General features: G+C 38.9%; 1 protein-coding gene across 2 annotated transcripts; it reads left to right on the forward strand.

Moving 5' to 3' along the window:
• Nucleotides 1-15,161: 15,161 nt before the first annotated feature.
• On the forward strand, nucleotides 15,162-18,494 carry LOC137746928 (protein GRAVITROPIC IN THE LIGHT 1-like). 2 transcript variants are annotated; one of them, XM_068486939.1, is made up of 3 exons: nucleotides 15,162-15,393; nucleotides 15,504-15,564; nucleotides 17,007-18,494. In XM_068486939.1, exon 3 carries the CDS (start codon nucleotides 17,077-17,079, stop codon nucleotides 18,343-18,345), a length of 1,269 nt encoding a protein of 422 aa, XP_068343040.1. In that variant the 5' UTR covers nucleotides 15,162-15,393; nucleotides 15,504-15,564; nucleotides 17,007-17,076; the 3' UTR covers nucleotides 18,346-18,494. The 2 variants fall into 2 exon arrangements, with proteins under 2 accessions (XP_068343040.1, XP_068343039.1); XM_068486938.1 differs by having other exon boundaries at nucleotides 15,163-15,393; nucleotides 17,014-18,494.
• The last annotated feature ends 4,777 nt before the right edge of the window (nucleotides 18,495-23,271 follow it).

The raw sequence follows: 23,271 nt of genomic DNA on the forward strand, positions 1-23,271 counted from the left end.
TGTTCTCGTGCATTTACGTTATGTTTCTCTCGTTATTTTAGTCCTTTATGCTTCTTTTGTGTGTTTTTAGGTTCTAAGGGCCTAGGGAGCAAGAAAGTGCATTTTGAGGCCATTTGGAGCATTTTTGGGCATGGATTGGATAGCTTATCCATGGAGCCAAGAGGATGGACGAATTTGAAGGCCTTGTATGCACTTGAAGACACAAAACAATGGCCCTAACCCAATTACATTCACCTTGCCTTGGGCTTAACACAAACACCATTCCTTGCCACGCAAGGGGGAGCAATTTGGGTCCATTTCATGTACTTAAACTCTAGCCCAATCCACAATCACTTCAAAGCCATGCAAAACCTTTCAACACCCTTTAATCTTCCCCCTTTAAGTTATGATTTTATTTCCTAACCCTACATGCATTATTTATTAGTATCTTTACAAGACATTATCATTGCATAACATTCCATTTCCACCTCTTTCCCACCTAATTCACATGCCTTCATTCATTCTTTATTCCACTTACACTCATCATCACACACCTTAGCAATCAACACATGTAATCACATGCATCACAACCACAAAGAACCATCCCCAAAACACTTTGCCGTGAGTTCCCACTCCCATTTCCAGCTTTTCATAACTTTTCCTAGTTGTTTTATTACATACATTCCCCCTTCATTATTCCAAACACATGCACCCATAATCATTCATCCCCTCCTAGCTGCAATATTCCCTCTTTTGTTCCCCCATTTCACCTATAAATAAGCATCCAACACTCCTCAAAATTCACTTACTCTTCCATACACATTTTCAGTTACAAACACCAAGCAACAAACCCATTGCATTGCCGTGAGTCCCACTTCATTTTCTGCATATTTTCTCTTCATTCTTCCATCTCCAACCACTCCCTACTCCATTCCACATACACCTAAAGCCCTTAAGCTCACCTTAGACCTTGTGCTACAACAACGAGGAAGAAAAGAGTGCTTAAACGTTCATACAATTCAAGTTTGAGTTGTTGGAATGTTTAGGTGTTTCTTTGATTTCAAAGTTTAAATTTAATTCTCTTTGTTTTGTACGTATGAGAAGGGAAGAGAAGAGTGCCTAAACGTTCATACAATTCACGTTTGAGTTGTTGGAATGTTTAGGTGTTTCTTTGATTTCAAAGTTATGAGGAACTAAACCCCCTTTAGCTAGGGGGTGATTCGAAACTATGTTTATATTTGCAATTTGAATTGATTACGTTTGGTTGGAATTTCATAAGTTGTGGATTCAATTCGTTTAACTGTTTGATTGATAACTTATTTATGTATGTTCATTGAGATTGCAAGCTTAATTTTCATGCATAAATATGACGCTAAAATATAAGTGAATTTCACCTAATCGCTATGAACTTATATTCACAAGTAGTGGAGGTTGCTTATAAACAATCGCGTTAAACGAATTCTTGGCATAAGTTTCATGCGTATTCCATAGTAACGATTGCCTCGTCGATGTTTATGATTTCCGTTGAACTTAATGATCTTTGTTGAATGTCTCTATCATGCGTATTCCATAGTTAGGGACTTTGATTAAGAATAATTTGGTTGTAATGCGTATTCCATTCAATCCAACGAATTTAGGGAAATCTGAAAGTTAATCTAAGCGGATCTAATTAACTTGGAGCATTGAGTTTCACAACTTATCGAAAGACCAACTGAGAATCAATTTTGTTTTGCAAGTGTAACATGTGTGGAGAAGAACCCCTTGGCTATTCCATCATCCATATTTTTATCACATTCATATTTACATTTTGCCTTTAATTATATTCTGTCTTTTTAATTTAATATCGTCCAACCACAATTCCCCCCCCTATTTTGTTAAGTCTTAATCATTCGTATTTGTTTTATTTTTGTATCTTTAAGCTTTTGGAGTCATAAACAATTGCAAATTCGTCTAAATCAAGTTCTAGCTTCTATTTGAGTCAATTTGATTGTTTTAGACAATTTGAGTTTTTCAAAGCCTTTCTGAGTCATAGTAGTCTTGTTAAGAGTATTTTAATTTAGTTTTTATGTTTTTAAGTCAATTTAGAAGGTTTTAGCAAGCCCTCCTAATCCCCGGTCTAGAACGATCCCTCACTTATCCATTCTACTACAATTGTCAAACGAGGGTTTAATTTGAGTGTAAAGTAAAATCTCGCATCAAATTTTGGCGCCGTTGCCGGGGATTAGCAACTTTGCTAATCCTTTGTCTTTATTTTTATATTTTGTTTTTCGTGCATTCTTATTTCAGATTCTTAGTTTGTTTGTTTCCTTGTTTTTTTAGGTACTGTGTATGACTCGTAGCTCTCGGCCTATTATAGAGAACATCTCCGACTTTGACGGTGATTTTGAACGCACTTTGAGGAGAACGAGGAGTCAACAAGAGCCACCACAACCTCCACCACAACCTCCACCACAACCTGGGCTTGAAGAAGACGAAGTAGGTGTAGAAGAAAAGCCCACGGATCAGATTTTTGAAGAAGAACAAGCCATGGCAGCAGATAATAGAACCATCAAGGAGCTTTCGGCCTCGGGTTTGGATAATGCATTGCCTCTTTGTATCCAATACCCCACGGCTGCAGAGGGGAAGACTGAGGAATTTGAACTCAAATCCAGTTTGTTACACCATATTCCGAAGTTCCATGGCTTGTCTATGGAAGACCCCAACAAACACTTGAAGGAATTCGAGGTGGTTTGTTCGAGCATGACCCCCGTCAATGTGGATGGGAGTATATTGAAGATGAAGGCCTTTCCATTTTCACTTATGGACAAGGCTAAAGATTGGCTCTACGAACTAGCCCTGGGAACTGTGACTTCGTGGGAGAGTATGAAGCGTGCTTTCTTGGAGAAATTCTTCCCTACTTCGAGAGTGATTCTCCTACGGAAGAAAATTAGTGGTATTCAACAGAATCATGGTGAGACATTCCCGGCTTATTATGAGCGCTTCAAGGGCCTTGTAGCTTCATGTCCTCAACATCAAATGAAGGAGGAACTTCTCCTTCAATATTTCTATGAGGGCCTCCTTCCTATCGAACGTCAAATGCTTGATGCATCAGCGGGAGGAGCATTGGTGGACAAAACACCAAGGGATGCCAAGATTCTCATAGCCAACCGAGCGCTCAACGCTCAACAATATGAAGGAGTGGGCCAAAGGGAAGCCCCACGGCAACAAAGTATAAATAAGGTGAGTGCTATTTCTGAAATTCAATCACAACTTGCTAATCTTAATGCTCTTGTTTCTCAGGTTGTGATTGGTCCAAAAGCACAAGAACACCAAGTTTGTGGCGTGTGCTCAACTCAAGGGCATCCATCCGACAAGTGCCCTCAACTAATCGAGAATGGTGGTTGGGAATCTGCCAATGCAATTGGTTTCCAAGGACAAAATCAAAACAACCCATACTCGAACACTTACAATGCCGGATGGAGGGACCATCCAAACTTCAAATGGAGGGAGCCACAACAAGCTGCCCAACAAGGAGGATTTAGGCCAAACCCCCCTGGTTTTTATTCCAAGCCGTATGCACCCCAACAATCCCAACAACCTTCGGCATCATCTCATTCAGGTACGTCTTTGGAAAGTAATCAAGCTATGCAATTACTAACCTCTATTTCGCAGGGGTTGCAAAATCAAAACAACCGGATAGAAAATAACGAGAAGGAGATGATGGATATGAAGAAACAAATAGGGCAGATTTCTGAGTTCCTTGGACAGATTAGAGAGCAAGGAAAGCTTCCTAGCTCAACCACAGTCAATCCAAAGGGAGGATTCGAATCCGCCAAGGCCATCACCCTAAGGGGTGGAAAAGAAGTTGGGACCGAGCCAAACAATCCCAAATTTGCCCAGAAAGTAGATGAAGAGAAGACACAACCTGAGGCAGATCACCCTAACTCGGCCAAATCAGGTAATTTAAGTTCAAATTCATGTACTTCACGTCCTAATCTGCCCAATGTACCTTTTCCTCGCAGGTTCATGCAAGAAAAAAAGGAAGAAAGCGAGAAGGACATTCTTGAAACGTTCCGGAAGGTGCAAGTGAACATACCACTTCTCGATGCAATCAAACAGGTTCCAAAGTATGCTAAATTCCTCAAGGACCTATGCAATACAAAGAGAAAGAGGACAAACAAAGAGGTAGTGAAGGTAAGCGAGAATGTGTCCGCTGTTTTGCAACGTAAACTGCCTACCAAGTGTAAAGACCCCGGTAGTTTCACGATTCCTTGTGTGATTGGACATAATCGTTTTGAACATGCCATGCTTGATTTAGGTGCATCCATAAATGTCATGCCTTATTCTATTTATGCATCTATGAATTTGGGTGAATTAAAACAAGATGGTGTAATTATACAATTGGCCGATCGTTCTAACGCGTATCCAAAAGGAGTTTTGGAAGATGTGCTTGTGCAGGTGAACCATTTAATTTTTCCAGCTGATTTCTACGTCCTAGACATGGAGGATTCAGCCCATTCTACATCTTTGCCGATTCTCCTTGGTAGGCCATTCATGAAGACGGCCCGAACAAAGATTGATGTATACAAAGGCACCTTGACAATGGAATTCGATGGGGAAGTGATTGATTTTAATATTTCTGAAACTATGAGATATCCCGTTGATGACCATTCTTGTTTTTCCATTGATGTTATCGATTCTTTGGCGCAGGTATACCTTGAAGAATTGAACGAGGACGCCCTGGAAACAACCATCACTAAGGCCATAGAGCGCAAAAATGAAGGATTTGGGCCAATGCAAGGCCACGGCAAGGAGGAGGAATTCTTTGCAATGGGTTCTAGTGAAGAAATAATTGAGGTTGTGGCAGCCCTTGAGTCATTGCCACAACAATATGGTAAGGTTCCACTCTCACTTTCCAATTCAGTTTCCACTAAGATGCTACCTTCTGTTGTTCAGGCACCATCGCTTGAACTTAAGCCGTTGCCGGACCATTTGAAGTATGTGTTTTTGGGAGAAAGCGAAACATTGCCCGTCATCATTTCATCAAGTCTCACGGCAATGGAGGAGGAGAAGCTTGTGAGGGTGCTGCGAGAGCACAAAACGGCCATAGGGTGGACTTTGGCCGACATTAAAGGAATAAGCCCTACCACATGCATGCACCGTATACTTCTTGAGGAGGGGGCTAAACCAACTCGAGAGGCTCAACGCCGTCTCAACCCTCCGATGATGGAAGTGGTGAAGAAAGAAATAATCAAGCTTTTGGATTGCGGAGTGATCTACCCTATCTCCGATAGCCGTTGGGTCTCTCCAGTTCAAGTCGTTCCCAAGAAGTCCGGAGTAACTGTTATCAAGAATGATGAGAATGAGCTCGTGCCTACACGCATTCAGACTGGATGGCGAGTATGTATCGATTACCGGAAGCTAAATTCCATGACTAGGAAAGATCACTTTCCTTTGCCATTCATCGACCAGATGCTCGAAAGGTTAGCCGGTCATGCTTTTTACTGTTTTCTTGATGGATACTCTGGATATAACCAAATTGTGATAGCCCCGGATGATCAAGAGAAGACCACATTCACATGTCCCTTTGGAACATTTGCTTATCGTCGCATGCCATTTGGCTTATGCAACGCACCGGCCACTTTCCAAAGGTGTATGGTAAGTATATTTTCCGATTTTGTTGAAAAGATCATTGAGGTTTTCATGGATGATTTCAGTGTATTTGGGAGTTCATTTGATAATTGCTTGGATAATCTGACCTTAATTTTGAAACGATGTGTTGAAACTAACCTTGTCTTGAATTGGGAGAAATGTCACTTTATGGTGAAACAAGGTATAGTTTTAGGACATATTGTTTCAGAAAAAGGAATTGCAGTAGATAAATCGAAAATAGACCTTGTACGTCACTTACCCTCTCCTACTTCGGTTAGAGAGGTACGTTCGTTTCTTGGCCATGCAGGGTTCTATAGGCGTTTTATCAAGGACTTCTCCAAGATGTCCAACCCTCTTTGCCGATTGCTTCAAAAAGATGTGCCATTCAAGTTTGATGAAGAGTGTAATTCGGCATTTAACCAACTCAAGGAGAAGCTAGTCTCGGCCCCCATTATTGTACCTCCAGATTGGAGCCTTCCGTTCGAGCTCATGTGCGATGCATCCGACTATGCATTAGGAGCTGTTCTAGGACAAAGAAGAGACAAGCGGCCGCATGTCATATACTATGCCTCTCGGACTCTCAATGATGCCCAATTGAACTACTCCACGACGGAAAAAGAACTTCTAGCTGTGGTTTTTGCTTTAGATAAATTCCGTTCATATTTAATTGGTACTAAAGTAATCGTTTATTCTGATCATGCAGCTTTGAGGTACTTGCTCACGAAAAAGGAAGCAAAGCCGAGGCTTATCCGTTGGATTCTTCTTCTTCAAGAATTTGATATTGAAATCCGGGATAAGAAAGGAAGCGAGAATGTAGTGGCTGACCATTTAAGCCGAATGATCCACGAGGAGCATGAACATGCCGTACCTATCCCTGAAACTTTTCCCGATGAGCAGCTGCTATCCATTGAGGTAAGTGAACCATGGTATGCAGATTTAGTGAATTACTTGGTGGCTAAACAAATTCCAAATGAACTAAACAAGCACCAACGTGATAAGCTTAAAAATGATGCACGTTTCTATGTTTGGGATGACCCTTATTTGTGGAAGTATTGCTCAGATCAAATTGTACGTAGATGTGTGCATGATTCTGAATTTCACTCAATTCTAAGCTTTTGTCACACATATGCATGTGGTGGTCATTTTGGCACACAACGCACTGCCCTCAAGGTTCTAGAGTGTGGTTTTTATTGGCCGACTATATTTAGGGATGCTAGAACCTTTTGTATGTCTTGTGATCGTTGCCAACGAATGGGTAACATAGGTACCAAGGACCAAATGCCGCAAACCCCTGTCTTTAATGTTGAAATTTTTGATGTTTGGGGCATTGATTTCATGGGCCCTTTCCCTCCATCTTATGGTTTCACTTATATCTTGCTAGCCGTTGATTATGTTTCTAAATGGGTGGAAGCAAAAGCCACCCGTACTAACGATTCTAAGGTGGTTGCAGATTTCGTGAAAACTAACATTTTTGCTAGGTTTGGAATGCCGAGAGTAATCATAAGTGATGGAGGGTCTCACTTTTGCAATCGGACCATTGAGGCGTTGCTAAGAAAGTACCATGTCAACCATAAGGTCTCCACACCTTACCATCCTCAAACAAATGGCCAAGCCGAGGTGTCTAACCGAGAAATCAAACAAATTTTGGAGAAGACCGTTGGACCAACAAGGAGGGATTGGAGCTTACGTTTAGATGATGCACTGTGGGCATATCGTACGGCATACAAAACACCCATTGGGATGTCACCTTTTCGGCTCGTCTATGGTAAGCCATGTCATTTACCCGTAGAGTTAGAGCACAAGGCACATTGGGCCGTGAAGATTTTCAACATGGACATAGATGCAGCGGGAGTTCATAGGAAGCTCCAATTGAATGAACTTGAGGAGATTCGGAATGAAGCCTATGAGAATGCCCGGATGTACAAAGCCAAGACCAAAGCATTCCATGATAAAATGATTCGAACCAAGACCTTCACAGTTGGGCAGAAAGTGTTACTTTTTAACTCTCGCCTACGTTTGTTTCCTGGTAAGTTGCGTTCTAAATGGATTGGCCCGTTTGTTGTTACTAATGTTTTCCCTCATGGTGCAGTGCAAATCAAAAGTTCAAGGACGCAGCAAGAATTCAAAGTGAATGGGCATCGATTGAAGCCCTATTACGAGATGTTTGAGGAGCATGTCGTGGAGGAGGTACCCCTCCATGCCGTGGAACCTAGTCAAGCTTAAACGGAGGTACCGTCCGGCTGCAAGACGTAAAAGAAAGCGCTTCGTGGGAGGCAACCCATGCATCCGAATAGAGAAGAACTTGGAAACCCCTTTAAGAGACTTATTTTTATTCCTTTCTTTTTCTTTACTGCCTTTACTTTGCTTTCTTTCTCGAATTTGTTTATTTGCTTGCTCTGTTGTGACTTTCTGCTTAAAACATTGAGGACAAAGTTTGATTTAAGTGTGGGGGGGTAAACAATTTGTATTTGCATGAATTTCGTGGGATTTATTCACCTTTCACTTAGAATGTTGTTTCTTGATGTTTTAAGCGTTTTTAGAGTGTTTTAGTGTGTTTTATAGTGTCTTGGTATAAAACTCCGAAAATTTGATAAAAAAAAAAAATAAAAAAATAAAAAAAAAAAATAAAAAAAAAAAAAAATAAAAAAAAAAAATTTCTTTTCTTTGTTGCTATTTCGTTTCTGCCTTGTTAGGTTGTTTAGTTGTTATTGTTTGTTTGTTTATTAATTGTGTGAGTCTATGATTGTAACATTGAGAAAATGTTTGATTTATTGATAGGCACTGCTAAACAAAGAAAGATGGTGCTTCACAAAGGGTGTTTGCTTGAGGCCCCACTACGTGGCTTTACTCTTGAAGCGGAAGGCGTAGGAACAGAAGGCGTAGGAACAGAAGGCATCGGAGCGGAAGGCATAGGAGCAGAAGGCATCGAAGATAGAGCATTCCAGGCCTCAATACTTGGCCAAGCGCTGGATGAGCCAGGAAAAAGGTGCCTCTGGAGGAAAGACGAAAACCTTTGACGGTCACTGTGAATCCGACCTTCAGACTCTTGCAGCTCATCAAGCTTCCTCTTCATGCCCGTCGAATAGTTGTTTGCAAGCACGTGCAAACTTCTATTCTCATACTTCAGCTGCTGGATCTCCTGCTTGAGACTTTCCACCTCTGCCATCAATGATTCCACCTGACGGGAGCGGGCAAGCAGGCGTTGGCCCATGTTGGACACAGAACTCGCACACTGAACACTAAGTACGAGGGACTCTTGAACGGCCAACTCATCGGACCGTCCTGACAGCAGCCTACTATCTTTCGGAGTGAGGAGGTTCCTAGCTACTATTGTAGCTGTTGTGGCGTCCTGCATCACGGAGTCTTCACCTGTGAGAGGACCGTTAGAAGAAAAGAAAGAAGGGCGCCATACGTTACCTTGACGCGGCGCGCCCGCATCACTGCTAAGGCTCAATTCCAAGCTAAGGTTCGATGAGTTTGCCATTTTTCAAAAGTGTTCAAGGGGTGGATGGAGTTAATTCTCAAAGGGCCGGAGTCGATTTTTCAAGAATGGGATTTCTTCAGAGTGTATTTGTTGGGGTGATCGATAGCTCCATAAAAAGCCATGGCGACGCGTCCACCGATTCAGAGATCCGGATTTTCCTCCGCAAATTTCGACGACGCATTCGCGGCTTTTCAGAAAACGCGTTCAGCTTTGTCATAAGATATCTGACAAAGCTGATAACACGTGGAGGCCATCATCTCAATTACACGTCTTTAGCCGACAAGCGCAAAGTTCGGCGACGCTTTCTCTGCTTTTCAGAAGACGCGTGCAGCTTTGTCAAAAGGAGCCGCATCTGCACTACCACGTGTCGTTCAGAAAGCGAAGGGGCGTCGTTCAGAAATCGAAGGGGCGCCTGCTCAGAAATCGAAGAGGCGTGTTCAAAAATCGAAGAGGCGTGTTCAGAGATCGAAGAGGCGCCACTATTTCAAAAAGCCAGATTTGCGGGATCAAAACGTTTGTCGACAAAGGTAAAAAATACCACCACTTGATATTATCTCTATATATGTCGACCTTCGTCTTTTATGGCAGGGCAAACCTGAAGAAAAATGCCCAACTCTCCCTCACCTCTGAGGGCGTACTCCCAGCAAAGCCTTTCGAAAGACTCAATTCTTTCTTCTTCCCCAAAGATGATACCAGATGCCTGGAGTACATATGACCCAGGAGGAAACAGCACAACAAATACATGTGCTGATTCATTCACCGCTTCTTCAAAAGCAAAGGTATCTCATATCATCAAGGTCAAAAGCAAAAGTATCTCATATCATGCTCTTTCCCTGTCTTTTTCTTTGTCCTTGTTCTTACTCGCATGGCAAAGTAAAACAAGCAATCAGCCGGCACTTGGAGTCAGTCTTCCGTTCTGGAGCCAACTGCCTGGAATCTATTCCTGATTGCTTACCTAGCGTTGCTCTCGAGTAGTCATCTTCAACGGTTGATACACTTCCGGAGAAGGGACCACTTCTGCAAAGGGGAGCGAGTAAGGCAAGTGCAAATGATACATTGAAGCATGTGGAGACAAACATAGGCTGAGTTATCCTCCAACCCTTTTCAATACGAATTGGAAAGATTGAACAAAGAAACAGATAAAAGGGATAAGCTCAGACCTTCGGGGGAGACCAAAAGAACCATCCTGCTGCCCAGTTCAAGAAGTAGCACAAAGGAAAATCAACGATGGGCAGAAACCAGTTCAAGAGTAAGCCTGTGGAATCACAAAGATCAAAAGCCTCAATGCAATTACCAAGGAGAAGATGGAATTTACACTCTATAACCAGATTTGCGTCTCTAAACTCTTCTCTTTGTTAATTACATTATGCCATGTTTAGTATGTTTAAGTGCTTTTTGTGTATTTACTTATGCTTTGTGTGAATCTATGCTTAAAACATTGAAGACAATGTTTGATTTAAGTGTGGGGGGGTAACTAAGTATATTTGATGCAAATTCGTGGGATTTATTCACCTATCACTTCACATGTTGTTTCTCACTGTTTTAAAACTATTTTAGTGTGTTTTGTCTTAAAAATTCGAAAATCCCATAAAAATTTGAAAAAATTGTTTTGAAAAACCCAAAAAGAGTTGTTTTAAAGTTGTTTTTGTGTGTGTGTTTGTGTCTTAGGATACCTTCCAACACAATAATAAGGATTTGGTTTGTAATTGCATGACTGTTAAAAAGAGTTATTAACATAGAGAAAAGTTTGATTTACTCTTGGTATATGCTTGGTTATGGTTATAATGTATGACTTCACATGCAATCATAAAAGAAAATTTAGTTTTTGTAACATGCCTGAAGGAAAGAACTCAAACAAATGCTACAACCCTGAGAGACTTGAGCCTATAACGTTCTTTGGAGAGTATAATCTGTGATTTCTTGTTTTCTAAAGTCGTTGCATGATCTCATTATTCTTTGCTTGGTTACTACTTAGAAGGCGTTTCATCATATAGTTCCAAATGCTAGAACTCATGCCCATTTCATTCAAAGCATGTTATTGATTTGCATAACACATATTCAAGATGAAGTTGTGTGGTTGCCACCATAGCCAAATAGCCTCACTTCCCATATTTCGTATATGTTGTAAGTTGTACCCCCGTTGAGCCGTGTTAGCCCATGTTCTTTGTTAACCCACTTTTTCCTCACCTAGCCTAGTTTAGGACAATCCCCATCCTTGCTCTTAAAAGATAGTGAGCATGACTTAATTGAATTCCTTTTGAGTTACATTATGAAAGAAAATAAGTGTGGGGGAGAGAATGTTTAAGTGTTTATGTTTTGAGATTCAAAAAAAAAAAAAAAAAAAAAAAAAAAAGAATAAGTGATTGAAGAAAGGTTCCAAAACACCAATTCTGGGCGTAAATTGCCTAAATTCTTCCTTTTTTTTTTTTTTTGTTCAAAAGTTGAGTTTTCATTCAAAAGTGAATTCTAAGTTGATTCAAATGCTTTGCTCACTATTTCTTTAAGAACCTTTGTTTTCCATATCCCTTCTTTGTTATCCACATACCCCAAGCCCCGTTACAACCCTTGACTTCTATCTTGAGTGTTGTGTATTTCAATTTGTGGAGTTTGAACTTGGTATGAGCTTATGGTGTCACTGGTTCTCGCATCTAAGTAGTAGCATTCCATTCATGAGATCATATCTAAACATGCTTATTAACTCCAGAAATTGCTTCCTTTGAAATACATATATGTGAGTGTTCGTTTTTATGTTTACATCAATCTTCTCACATATAACTAGTTTAGGGTGTGTAGTCAGAAAATCTGAGTGAGAATCGAGTTCATATCTTGTAAGGAATTGAGCAAATTCTCTAAGGCATGTTACTACATTCAAAACATGGTTTTAAATGCTTAATTGTGAACTAGTATATGGTGACTATGATTAAGAATGTACTTAAGTGTGAAGATGACTAAAATCTGTGAGAATGATGATTTTTAACTTGTCATGTGCATTGGAAATCCCTAAGACGGTTGTTGGAAGGTTTAGGTTGTGTTTTACGTGTTTAGTGTCGTTTTGTTTATTTGTTTTTATTCTGTTTTGCTCGAGGACTAGCAAAAGCTAAGTGTGGGGGTATTTGATAGGAGCATATTCATGCGACTTAAATGGCTTGTTCTCGTGCATTTACGTTATGTTTCTCTCGTTATTTTAGTCCTTTATGCTTCTTTTGTGTGTTTTTAGGTTCTAAGGGCCTAGGGAGCAAGAAAGTGCATTTTGAGGCCATTTGGAGCATTTTTGGGCATGGATTGGATAGCTTATCCATGGAGCCAAGAGGATGGACGAATTTGAAGGCCTTGTATGCACTTGAAGACACAAAACAATGGCCCTAACCCAATTACATTCACCTTGCCTTGGGCTTAACACAAACACCATTCCTTGCCATGCAAGGGGGAGCAATTTGGGTCCATTTCATGTACTTAAACTCTAGCCCAATCCACAATCACTTCAAAGCCATGCAAAACCTTTCAACACCCTTTAATCTTCCCCCTTTAAGTTATGATTTTATTTCCTAACCCTACATGCATTATTTATTAGTATCTTTACAAGACATTATCATTGCATAACATTCCATTTCCACCTCTTTCCCACCTAATTCACATGCCTTCATTCATTCTTTATTCCACTTACACTCATCATCACACACCTTAGCAATCAACACATGTAATCACATGCATCACAACCACAAAGAACCATCCCCAAAACACTTTGCCGTGAGTTCCCACTCCCATTTCCAGCTTTTCATAACTTTTCCTAGTTGTTTTATTACATACATTCCCCCTTCATTATTCCAAACACATGCACCCATAATCATTCATCCCCTCCTAGCTGCAATATTCCCTCTTTTGTTCCCCCATTTCACCTATAAATAAGCATCCAACACTCCTCAAAATTCACTTACTCTTCCATACACATTTTTAGTTACAAACACCAAGCAACAAACCCATTGCATTGCCGTGAGTCCCACTTCATTTTCTGCATATTTTCTCTTCATTCTTCCATCTCCAACCACTCCCTACTCCATTCCACATACACCTAAAGCCCTTAAGCTCACCTTAGACCTTGTGCTACAACAACGAGGAAGAAAAGAGTGCTTAAACGTTCATACAATTCAAGTTTGAGTTGTTGGAATGTTTAGGTGTTTCTTTGATTTCAAAGTTTAAATTTAATTCTCTTTGTTTTGTACGTATGAGAAGGGAAGAGAAGAGTGCCTAAACGTTCATACAATTCACGTTTGAGTTGTTGGAATGTTTAGGTGTTTCTTTGATTTCAAAGTTATGAGGAACTAAACCCCCTTTAGCTAGGGGGTGATTCGAAACTATGTTTATATTTGCAATTTGAATTGATTACGTTTGGTTGGAATTTCATAAGTTGTGGATTCAATTCGTTTAACTGTTTGATTGATAACTTATTTATGTATGTTCATTGAGATTGCAAGCTTAATTTTCATGCATAAATATGACGCTAAAATATAAGTGAATTTCACCTAATCGCTATGAACTTATATTCACAAGTAGTGGAGGTTGCTTATAAACAATCGCGTTAAACGAATTCTTGGCATAAGTTTCATGCGTATTCCATAGTAATGATTGCCTCGTCGATGTTTATGATTTCCGTTGAACTTAATGATCTTTGTTGAATGTCTCTATCATGCGTATTCCATAGTTAGGGACTTTGATTAAGAATAATTTGGTTGTAATGCGTATTCCATTCAATCCAACGAATTTAGGGAAATCTGAAAGTTAATCTAAGCGGATCTAATTAACTTGGAGCATTGAGTTTCACAACTTATCGAAAGACCAACTGAGAATCAATTTTGTTTTGCAAGTGTAACATGTGTGGAGAAGAACCCCTTGGCTATTCCATCATCCATATTTTTATCACATTCATATTTACATTTTGCCTTTAATTATATTCTGTCTTTTTAATTTAATATCGTCCAACCACAATTCCCCCCCCTATTTTGTTAAGTCTTAATCATTCGTATTTGTTTTATTTTTGTATCTTTAAGCTTTTGGAGTCATAAACAATTGCAAATTCGTCTAAATCAAGTTCTAGCTTCTATTTGAGTCAATTTGATTGTTTTAGACAATTTGAGTTTTTCAAAGCCTTTCTGAGTCATAGTAGTCTTGTTAAGAGTATTTTAATTTAGTTTTTATGTTTTTAAGTCAATTTAGAAGGTTTTAGCAAGCCCTCCTAATCCCCGGTCTAGAACGATCCCTCACTTATCCATTCTACTACAATTGTCAAACGAGGGTTTAATTTGAGTGTAAAGTAAAATCTCGCATCACCCTTATGCTTGTGGGAGGACCTTGTATTTATAGGCTTCTCAAAGCTTGCCTTTGGGTAGATTTAGCTTTGATTTGTGTCTTGATTCGTCCATGGGATAATTTAGGCATGTTTTGTGTCTTAATTTCTGCCACTTTACTCCCTTGACCAAAATTATAAGGCCTTGTTGCCTATTTTGTAAGCAATCTTCAATTCTTGCTTGTTTTATGAAGATACCTTAACTTTCTTTCCGGTTTTAAGAGCATTTTGGTCCCTTGCCGAATTTAAAGGGTGCTTCTCCCTTGTGCCGATTTTTGGGAAGGTTTTATACTTCCTTTGCTTTGATTTGTGCCACATGTTATTGATGACTTGTCCATTTGTGATGAGTCATACGCCACGTGGAGCTTTGTGATGCATCATTTGTATGCAATGAAATTTACATGTCTACAATTAAAATGTATTAAAGATGTTGTATGATTTTACAATTGCACTTAAACTTAAGGGTGCAAAATGTAATTTACCCTTCTGTATTACAGTTGAAATTTTTCTTTTTTTTTTTTGGATGAAAAAGGAAATATTATTAAAGAACAAAACATCTAGTAGAACGGTTTTCAATTGAATTTACTATTTTAATTACAATGGAATTTTCTCTTGGGTGCAATAATATTAAAGAAAAATGGGTTGTTTAGTTGGAGTTTTACCCGGCCCATGTTAATTTGTTACCCAATAGAAAAAAATCCCAACACTTCGTATCATACAGTGACAAAATTGCGTTTTATAGACACCGAAACGGCAAGACAGTTCGGTGGAACGATCCCGAAGTTTTCAATTAGGGCTTGCAGACCCCCTGATACTACACACTCTAGCTACCAGCACAGCAACTTCCAGTGAGAGAGACAACGATACGAATTGCAGCAATCGGAAAATTAGAGTTAGGGCTTTGAGAGGCCTCAGGATTCCGATCTCCGACGAGGTCAAAAGGAGGATTCTTGAATCAGTAAGTAAATCTCGTTATGGCGATAAGCTGAAAATCTGAGTAAAAAAAAAGGAATTTAGGGTTATTAGAGGGATTAGTGTTGTTAATTTGGGATTTGTGTTGTGTTTTAGGTTGAAGGGGTGGGATTATGTTTGATAGATGCTGTCTGTGGCAGAGATGTGGTCCTGATAGGTAAGCAGCTCATGCCCCATTTCTCTTTTCTTTTTCTTTTTTTAATTTATGTTTTGGGTTCTCTATATTTGCAATTTTTAATACTTATCCAGCCAATTTCCAATTTTATTCTTTGATTGTTGTTAATACCCATAATCTGAATTTTTTCGGTACGAGTCACTGAGAGTTGCACAATGCTTTTTGGTGTGAACCATGTAAATTATCTGACTTTCGAGGAGTGCTGCTTGTAAGTTGCCCCTAATGTTCTAGCCTTCTAGTTCGAGGTTGGCATTTTGGTTGATCATATAATTTGTATTTTGTTGATTTACAGAATAACACTGTAGATTCACATTAATTGTATCATAGGTTGTTTGTTTGTTGATCACAATCTTAAGTGTAATGGACAATATGGGTGAGCATCCGAAAGTGCAGATAGTGCATATAGATTTAATTACATAAAGATTAAGACTATTGAGGTGTGAGCCTTAACTAGTTCCTGTGTGGAAAAAATAGCCTCAACTAGATTCCTGCATTAAAAAGATCACACACCTTATATTGGTTAGCATTCTTCAAGCCGTCAATTGACCATTGCAGAAGAATCGTAGCTGCAATTTTGAATCTTTTGTGCTTATATTGTACTTGCACATGTGTTACATGTTCATGAAGCTAGTATTTTGATTAAAGTTTCTTGGACAACAGTTTCCATGCATTTTCCAAGATAAATTGAGCAGATTCCCTGTGTTCATATATGAGCACAATCTTGAATTGAGACCTTTAGTGTTTAGAGTGTGGAGATATTAGCATATTTATCTAGTTCCTATATCTAAGTTATAGGTGTGCTAATTCCTTCAAAAGTTAGAACATGAGCAAGAAAAGTTAAACTGAGTGCATATGGTCACAGAAAATCTCATATTTTGACTCCAGCAAACTCCCCATGACACTGTCCCGTCAGTTTCAGAAAACAAAACAAAACAATAATTGAGTAGAAATACTTTCATGGAGTCATAAAAGAACTGCTTTCTAGGGACCATTAGTACTTCAGCTAAGGTGCTATGTCTATTTGATGTTCTTTCTGGGAAGAATTCGTTTTCTGTACTACCTGATACGTGTCAATGCTTCATAAAAGTGTCCAAATGGAATAAAAAATTGTAATCTAGAACAGATCCGAACGTGATAGATGTTAATCTTCAGATTTTGATTTCATTCATTCTTCTTTGTTTATTTCCCTCCCTCTCACCACCCTTCTTCTTCCCGTGTTTACTTTCTCCATGTCTCAAGCTCAAAAATTGAAAACTAAAAATCAAAACATAAAAAACAAATGGTTATCAACGGCCCTGAATGTCTATGTACTTATTATTATTATTTTTAATCTTTATGTATGCTGGATTGAAGCACACATCATTGCTGTCACCATTTTGGGTGACTACATTATTTTGTCACCACCCATTAACACTTAGCCAAAGTTTGCAGGTACTGTAGTGTTGGTGCTTTTTCTGAAGAAAGTCAACTTAACCACTCCTTTTGGAAGTAGCTATGCTACCCACTGGAGCAAGAGATACTCAACTTCGCGAGAGCAATAGCCAGAAGGTTCACCCACAACCCATGGAAGAGGCCATGAATCAGAATCCAGAAGCTGTGGAAGCCTTGATATCTAAGGTTTTCACGAACATCTCTTCTCTGAAATCAGCATACATTCAGCTCCAAGCTGCTCATACTCCCTATGACCCTGAAAAAATTCAAGCTGCCGATAGACTTGTAATTTCTGAGCTAAAAAACCTCTCTGAACTTAAGCATTTCTACAGGGAGAACAATCCCAGCCCAGTTTGCGTTTCTCCACAAGACTCTCGCCTAGCTGCAGAGATTCAAGAACAACAAATTCTTTTGAAAACATATGGGGTTATGGTTAAGAAATTCCAGTCTGAAATTCAAAATAAAGATTCTGAAATCCTTCAGCTCCAGCAGCATATTGAAGAGGCACAACAGAAGCAAGCAAAGTTAGAAAAGAATCTAAAGCTCAGAGGCATGTCTACAAAAGAATCAGAAGGTTCTACTGATGAGAATGGTTTTTTGCCTGCAGATCTAACTCCCGATCTCTTCATATCGGTTGTTGAAGCTGCATATAAAGCTATTCATGACTTTTCTAAACCGTTGATTAACATGATGAAAGCGGCTGGGTGGGACCTTGATGCAGCAGCCAATTCAATTGAACCCGGTGTTATTTATGCTAAGAGACCTCACAAGAAGTATGCCTTTGAGTCGCATATATGCCAAAGAATGTTTAGTGGCTTTCAGCAGGAAAGTTTTTCCCTTCAAGTGGACAATCTTACAGTGACTAAGGAGGGTTTCTTCCACCAATATGTTACATTACGGGACATGGATCCATTGGACATGCTTGGCCAAAATCCAGATTCTATTTTTGGGAGATTCTGCAGGAGCAAGTACCTGGTAGTGGTTCACCCGAAAATGGAGACTTCGTTTTTTGGGAATTTAGATCAGCGAAATTATGTAATGGGTGGAGGGCATCCAAGAACTCCATTTTACCAGGCTTTCCTAAAACTAGCCAAGTCAATATGGCTTTTGCATAGGCTGGCTCATTCTTATGATTCTCGGGCTGAAGTCTTTCAGGTCAAGAGGGGGAGTGAGTTCTCAGAGGTTTATATGGACAGTGTGGTGAAGAATTTGATAATGGATGAAAACGATGAAAAGCCTAAGGTTGGTCTGATGGTTATGCCTGGTTTTTGGATTGGAGGTAGTGTGATTCAAAGTCGGGTTTATCTCTCTGGCATGAAGGTTGCTGAATGACGGGCCAGTTCACGGTGACAATCAGTGTTCATATTGGTACGCGGTGTGCTTTCATACATGTCTGTTGCTTTCATCATATATTGCTGTTGTTTGTGTTTTTTATTTTGTATAATTGTAAGATGAAGTGAGCTATTAAACACTACTTCAAACTCTCTCTCTCTCGCAGACATTTTTTTTTGTCAATCTCTCTGGATCATGAGCCCTTGATATGCGCCATGTCTTATGTCTTTCCGATCAGACTCATAACCAGGATTTTACATAGTTAATCAGCTAGCGGGGATTTTCAAGTATGCACCGGAATTCATGGTCGTTAGATCCATAGAGGGAAATGAAATCCTTTATTTTTTTTTTCCATTCTGCACACCCAGGAAGAATTTTCGAACTATTTTTTAAAATATTAATTTTTGAAGGGTGACGTTTAGCCGTCCATGACTGGAGATGACGTTAATCTTTGTTGCGTCTTACATGCATCTAGATAGAAAACAGGACCACCATTTTAGGAGCAACAATATAACCTCATTCGTTGATGCATCGGAGAAGTGAAAGCAAGTTTTACAGAAGTGTCAATTTTAAGGTTACTAATTCGCATTAATTATTATGTTGTGTTAATGAAGCAAGGACTTTTATAATACAAATTTCCCCTCAACGCAAGAGCGTTTGGTATATTCCAAGATTGCAACCAACGTAAAGGTTAGTTTCCACTTAAAAGCGCACCCACGTGATTGATTTGATGTGGTCATTTGTACGAGGAATGTGAAAGCTTCCTTATTACATTATTATTCTATAATGTCTTAAACCATAATGCAAGGTTTATGTTCCCTAAAGAAAGTGGTCTTGGAAGACAAATTCCAAAAGACATGATGCAAGTATGGTCCATGAAAAAGCGGTGAAAATTTCACGTTCAGAAACTGTTGGGAGAAAAGTCCAGAAACAATCCATGTTTTCAGAAACAGTAACAACAATAAAGAGAAGAAAGATATTTTGTAAATTAAGGTTCTAAAAAACGTTAGGAGTTAGTCGGGCGGCGGGTAGGGGCTTAGTGCCTAGGCTGCTAGGCGAGGCTTAGGCAAGCGCCTAGGAGGATTTATGTAAATTTGTTGTATATCTTTTAAATAAGTGTCTATTTACACTTATAAAAAAAAAAAATATACTTGTATGGATAATAAAAGAATGAAAAAAAGCACACAATTAACCAAAAAAAAAAAACCCACCTAGGCCAATTTTTACAAAACTACTGTAAATAATTGTACATTTATCTGAAAAGGTCTTTTTCTTTTTTTTTTTTTTTTTGTAAAGAAGCACCCTCATTCATAAATATAAGAGGGGCTTTCCTTCATTGTATACACATGAAACACAACTCAGAAGAACTCATGCCTATATAGAGCAACCAAACTCCCAAAGCTTTCCATCCCTCTTGTAAACACTTTCCTTTGTAATATTTTGTATATCAATAAAAGAGCAAGTGTACATATTCAAACAATTCTCTAGTCTTAAGTAATTTTTTCTTTCTTTCTTTTAATGTGTTTGTTTAATTCGACTTTTAGTTTAAAACAGGAAAATACTATTGTAGTTATATTATTAGCTTACTAAACTAACTATCATACTTTGTTCAAGCACTCTGTATAGTTGAATGCTTGCCATACAAATAACTGGACATTAATTAGGGTATCTTTTAGTTCTTAGTACCTCCGAGTTTAGCCTTTGCGGCCTTATACCTGCATTGTGAGTGGTCGTTATGCTGAAATATGTCGAGTTCTATGTGCTAGGTTTTATGTCTAGTTGTTATAATGGTCATCTGATTATTTAACCTGCTTGTGCCTCGAATATGGTATCAGAGTCAAGTTTAGCACTTTAATAGTATAATTATAATAGTAAAGTACTTCAAGGACGGAAGTCATCAACATAACTGATATCACACACTCATTTAATTTTGCATGAATACCGTCTATTATTGTCTTTGTAGACCTTATCAACCACAACCATCAAGAATCTATTGTCATGGACATCTAACTATAACTAGCATAAAAATAAAAATAAAAAATAAAAAATAACATATATTTATAAGAGAATTAACAAGACTATTGAAGAAGCAAAAGTTTTATCTTGGATATATTGAACACCCCACTTTTACCAGTAAAGTAGAGAAGTGCATTATAACGTATTAGCAGTAAAAAGAGCAACTAATCATACTTTAGAGACTTTGAGAGAAGAAAGAGAGTTTTTAACAGTGTTATAAAAAATGCCCTAGGTGGTGCCTAGGCGTTCGGCGGTGCTTGCCCGATGCGATTCAGGGAAAATCGTTACAAAAATTGGTGGGTATCTAGGCGGCCGCTAGGCGCTCATTAGGCGCTTGCTAGGCACTTTAGGCGGCGCTAGGCGGCACTCTAGACGGTTTGAAATTCTTGCCATAGCTAAGGGCCCTACAACTCTCGCCGTTTCGAACTCTCATCGAATCTACAACTCCCATCTCAAACTCTCATCAGATCTGCAAGTCCAACTCTTGCAGCAACATCTGCACCAAACTCGCAGTTGCACCTGCATCGTAACTTGCGTCTGCATTTGAATCTAGCCTTGCTAAAGGTTTCTGGAAAAACTAAAGAGAGAGAGAGAGAGAGAGAGAGAGAGAGAGAGAGATTTTCTGGGTTTGTGTGTAGTTGATAAGATATTAAAGTGGGAAGAGATGTGGAGTAATGGGTCATCGGCTGATAAGACACTAAAGTGGGAAAAGATGTGTAGAAACAAGGAAACAAGAAAATTTATTTCTTATAAGAAAACAAGGCTGTTATTAATTGAAAGGCAAAGCCTAATATTGTAAAGTCCAATTTTGAATGAAATATGTAGGTTGAATAAATGTTACAAAACCAACATAGACAATATTAAAATATTACAAATATACTCATATTTTATAACATATATAATAATTTTACGTAAATCCGCCTAACCCGCCTAGGCGCTAGTTCCCAGCTTGCCTCCCGACTAGCGCCTAGCGTTTTTTAGAACCTTGGTTTTTAAGAAATCAACTAGTAATAACTCTAGAGAAAGGTAGACTGTAGGTCATGATAGATTATGACACATCCCGACCCGGATTGTCCACTAGGACTTCGAATCGAGTTGTGCTGGCCGACACTTGAAAGGTGACGAAGCCATAAAGTGTGGTGATGTGGAATATGTGAATAAATTTAAACCTAAAAGTGCCTAAACATGAGAATGTGTTGTGAGCGGGAATGAACCCATTTCACACGTGACGTCAGAGTATAAGTAAAGTACAATAGAGTGAATTGAAAATCATACCGTTGAAGGTAACCTCCAATACCAAGACTTACCACGAATCCTCGTCCATACGAAAACTTTGCTACTAGAACCTGGAGGGATAAAAACAAGAGTGAATGGGCTCGGATATAAAGCCTTAATAAAGACCTTTTAAACGATATAACTCCTCGTTGTAATACCTATATAGTTTCCAGGAATCATATTACATATAAGTATGAAGTCAAATGTAAATCAACATTAAATCCAAGAATAATCCAAAATCACTACATATCAGCAACAACATAATAAAATAAGGTGCTCATCAATCTATGATAACCCACGAGTCAGAGTTGCCTAACACAACCTGTACGACTCATAAATCAATCTATGATAACACAAGAGTCGGAGTTGCCTAATGCAACCTGTACAACTCATAGATAACCTGTACGATAGTGTTGAAGTTGCCTATTATTGTAACTTGTACGACATTGAGTTGCCTAACGCAACCTGGACGACTCATAAATCAATCTATGATAACACGAGAGTCGGAGTTGCCTAATGCAACCTGTATGACTCATAGACAACCTGTACGATAGTGTCGGAGTTGCTTATTATTGCAACCTGTACGACAGTGTCGGAGTTGCCTAATGCAACCTGTATGATAGTGTCGGAGTTGCCTAAAACACTAATATAGTCATGCCATAACTCAATCATTTCAAATAACACCATAAACTCACATGAACTTACCTGTACGTCCCACGTTCCTTAGCACTTCAAGGCATTCACAACAATTATATGTAGGTAATATGCATATGGTTATACCATGATGCAATCTAAAACTCAACCATATCATAGTATTTTAGAATATATAAATATATATATATGACATGGCATAAAGTGCATAAATCAATTTAGAAGCGTTTGTGGAACTATCAATTATATACATACAATAAAAGGAAAAGACCTGCTCACCTGACGTTTGCGCTACGACTCCCTAGCAAAAATATCGAGACATCACAAACGATCCTCACCTAGAACAATTATTCAATCACGTCTCAGAACTCTTATCAATATAACACATAACTTACATAAAACACATCCCAAGGACGTTCTAGAATGATTTGAGGCCCATTGACCAAAAGTCAACCTTCGGTCAAAGATCAATGGTAGGGTCCACAACCCTACGTAACTCAATTCGGAAGATCCGCATCTCTGATTTCTGTTCCGTAACTTCCAAAGATCCACATTGTCCTTCTAAAACATCATACTAAAGTTTCATTACAATCCAACGGTTGGATCTTCGCCAATTGCCAATTCAAGTGACGGTCAACGTTTTATTTTTCGAACTTACAAATCTAATTCGGGAAGATCCGTACACCGGATTCCCAATCCATAAGTTTCTAATATCCTCAAATATTACATACTATATTGTATTAAAGTTTGGTGACGATCCAACGGTCAGATCGTCAATTCACGTAATGTTCAAGGAGCGGTCTTTATCAAAACTATGTTCAAACGATGAGATTTCATCAATCGGACTTCACCTATGGAATTGAGGTGTCAAACTTAGCTTAGAATGGTCAGGGGATGGCTCGGCTTACACGCCACCGAACACTGCAGTCGACCGCCCTGATTCGTCGAAAAATTTAACTATCTCCAAAAATTCTCAAATTTTAC

The sequence above is a fragment of the Pyrus communis genome, chromosome 10, assembly GCF_963583255.1.
Source record: "Pyrus communis chromosome 10, drPyrComm1.1, whole genome shotgun sequence".
Taxonomy (NCBI): Eukaryota; Viridiplantae; Streptophyta; class Magnoliopsida; order Rosales; family Rosaceae; genus Pyrus; species Pyrus communis.

What these genes read in the sequence shown, in the direction of transcription:
- LOC137746928 (XM_068486939.1), top strand. Translation starts at nt 17,077, where the DNA reads ATGCTACCCACTGGAGCAAGAGATACTCAACTTCGCGAGAGCAATAGC.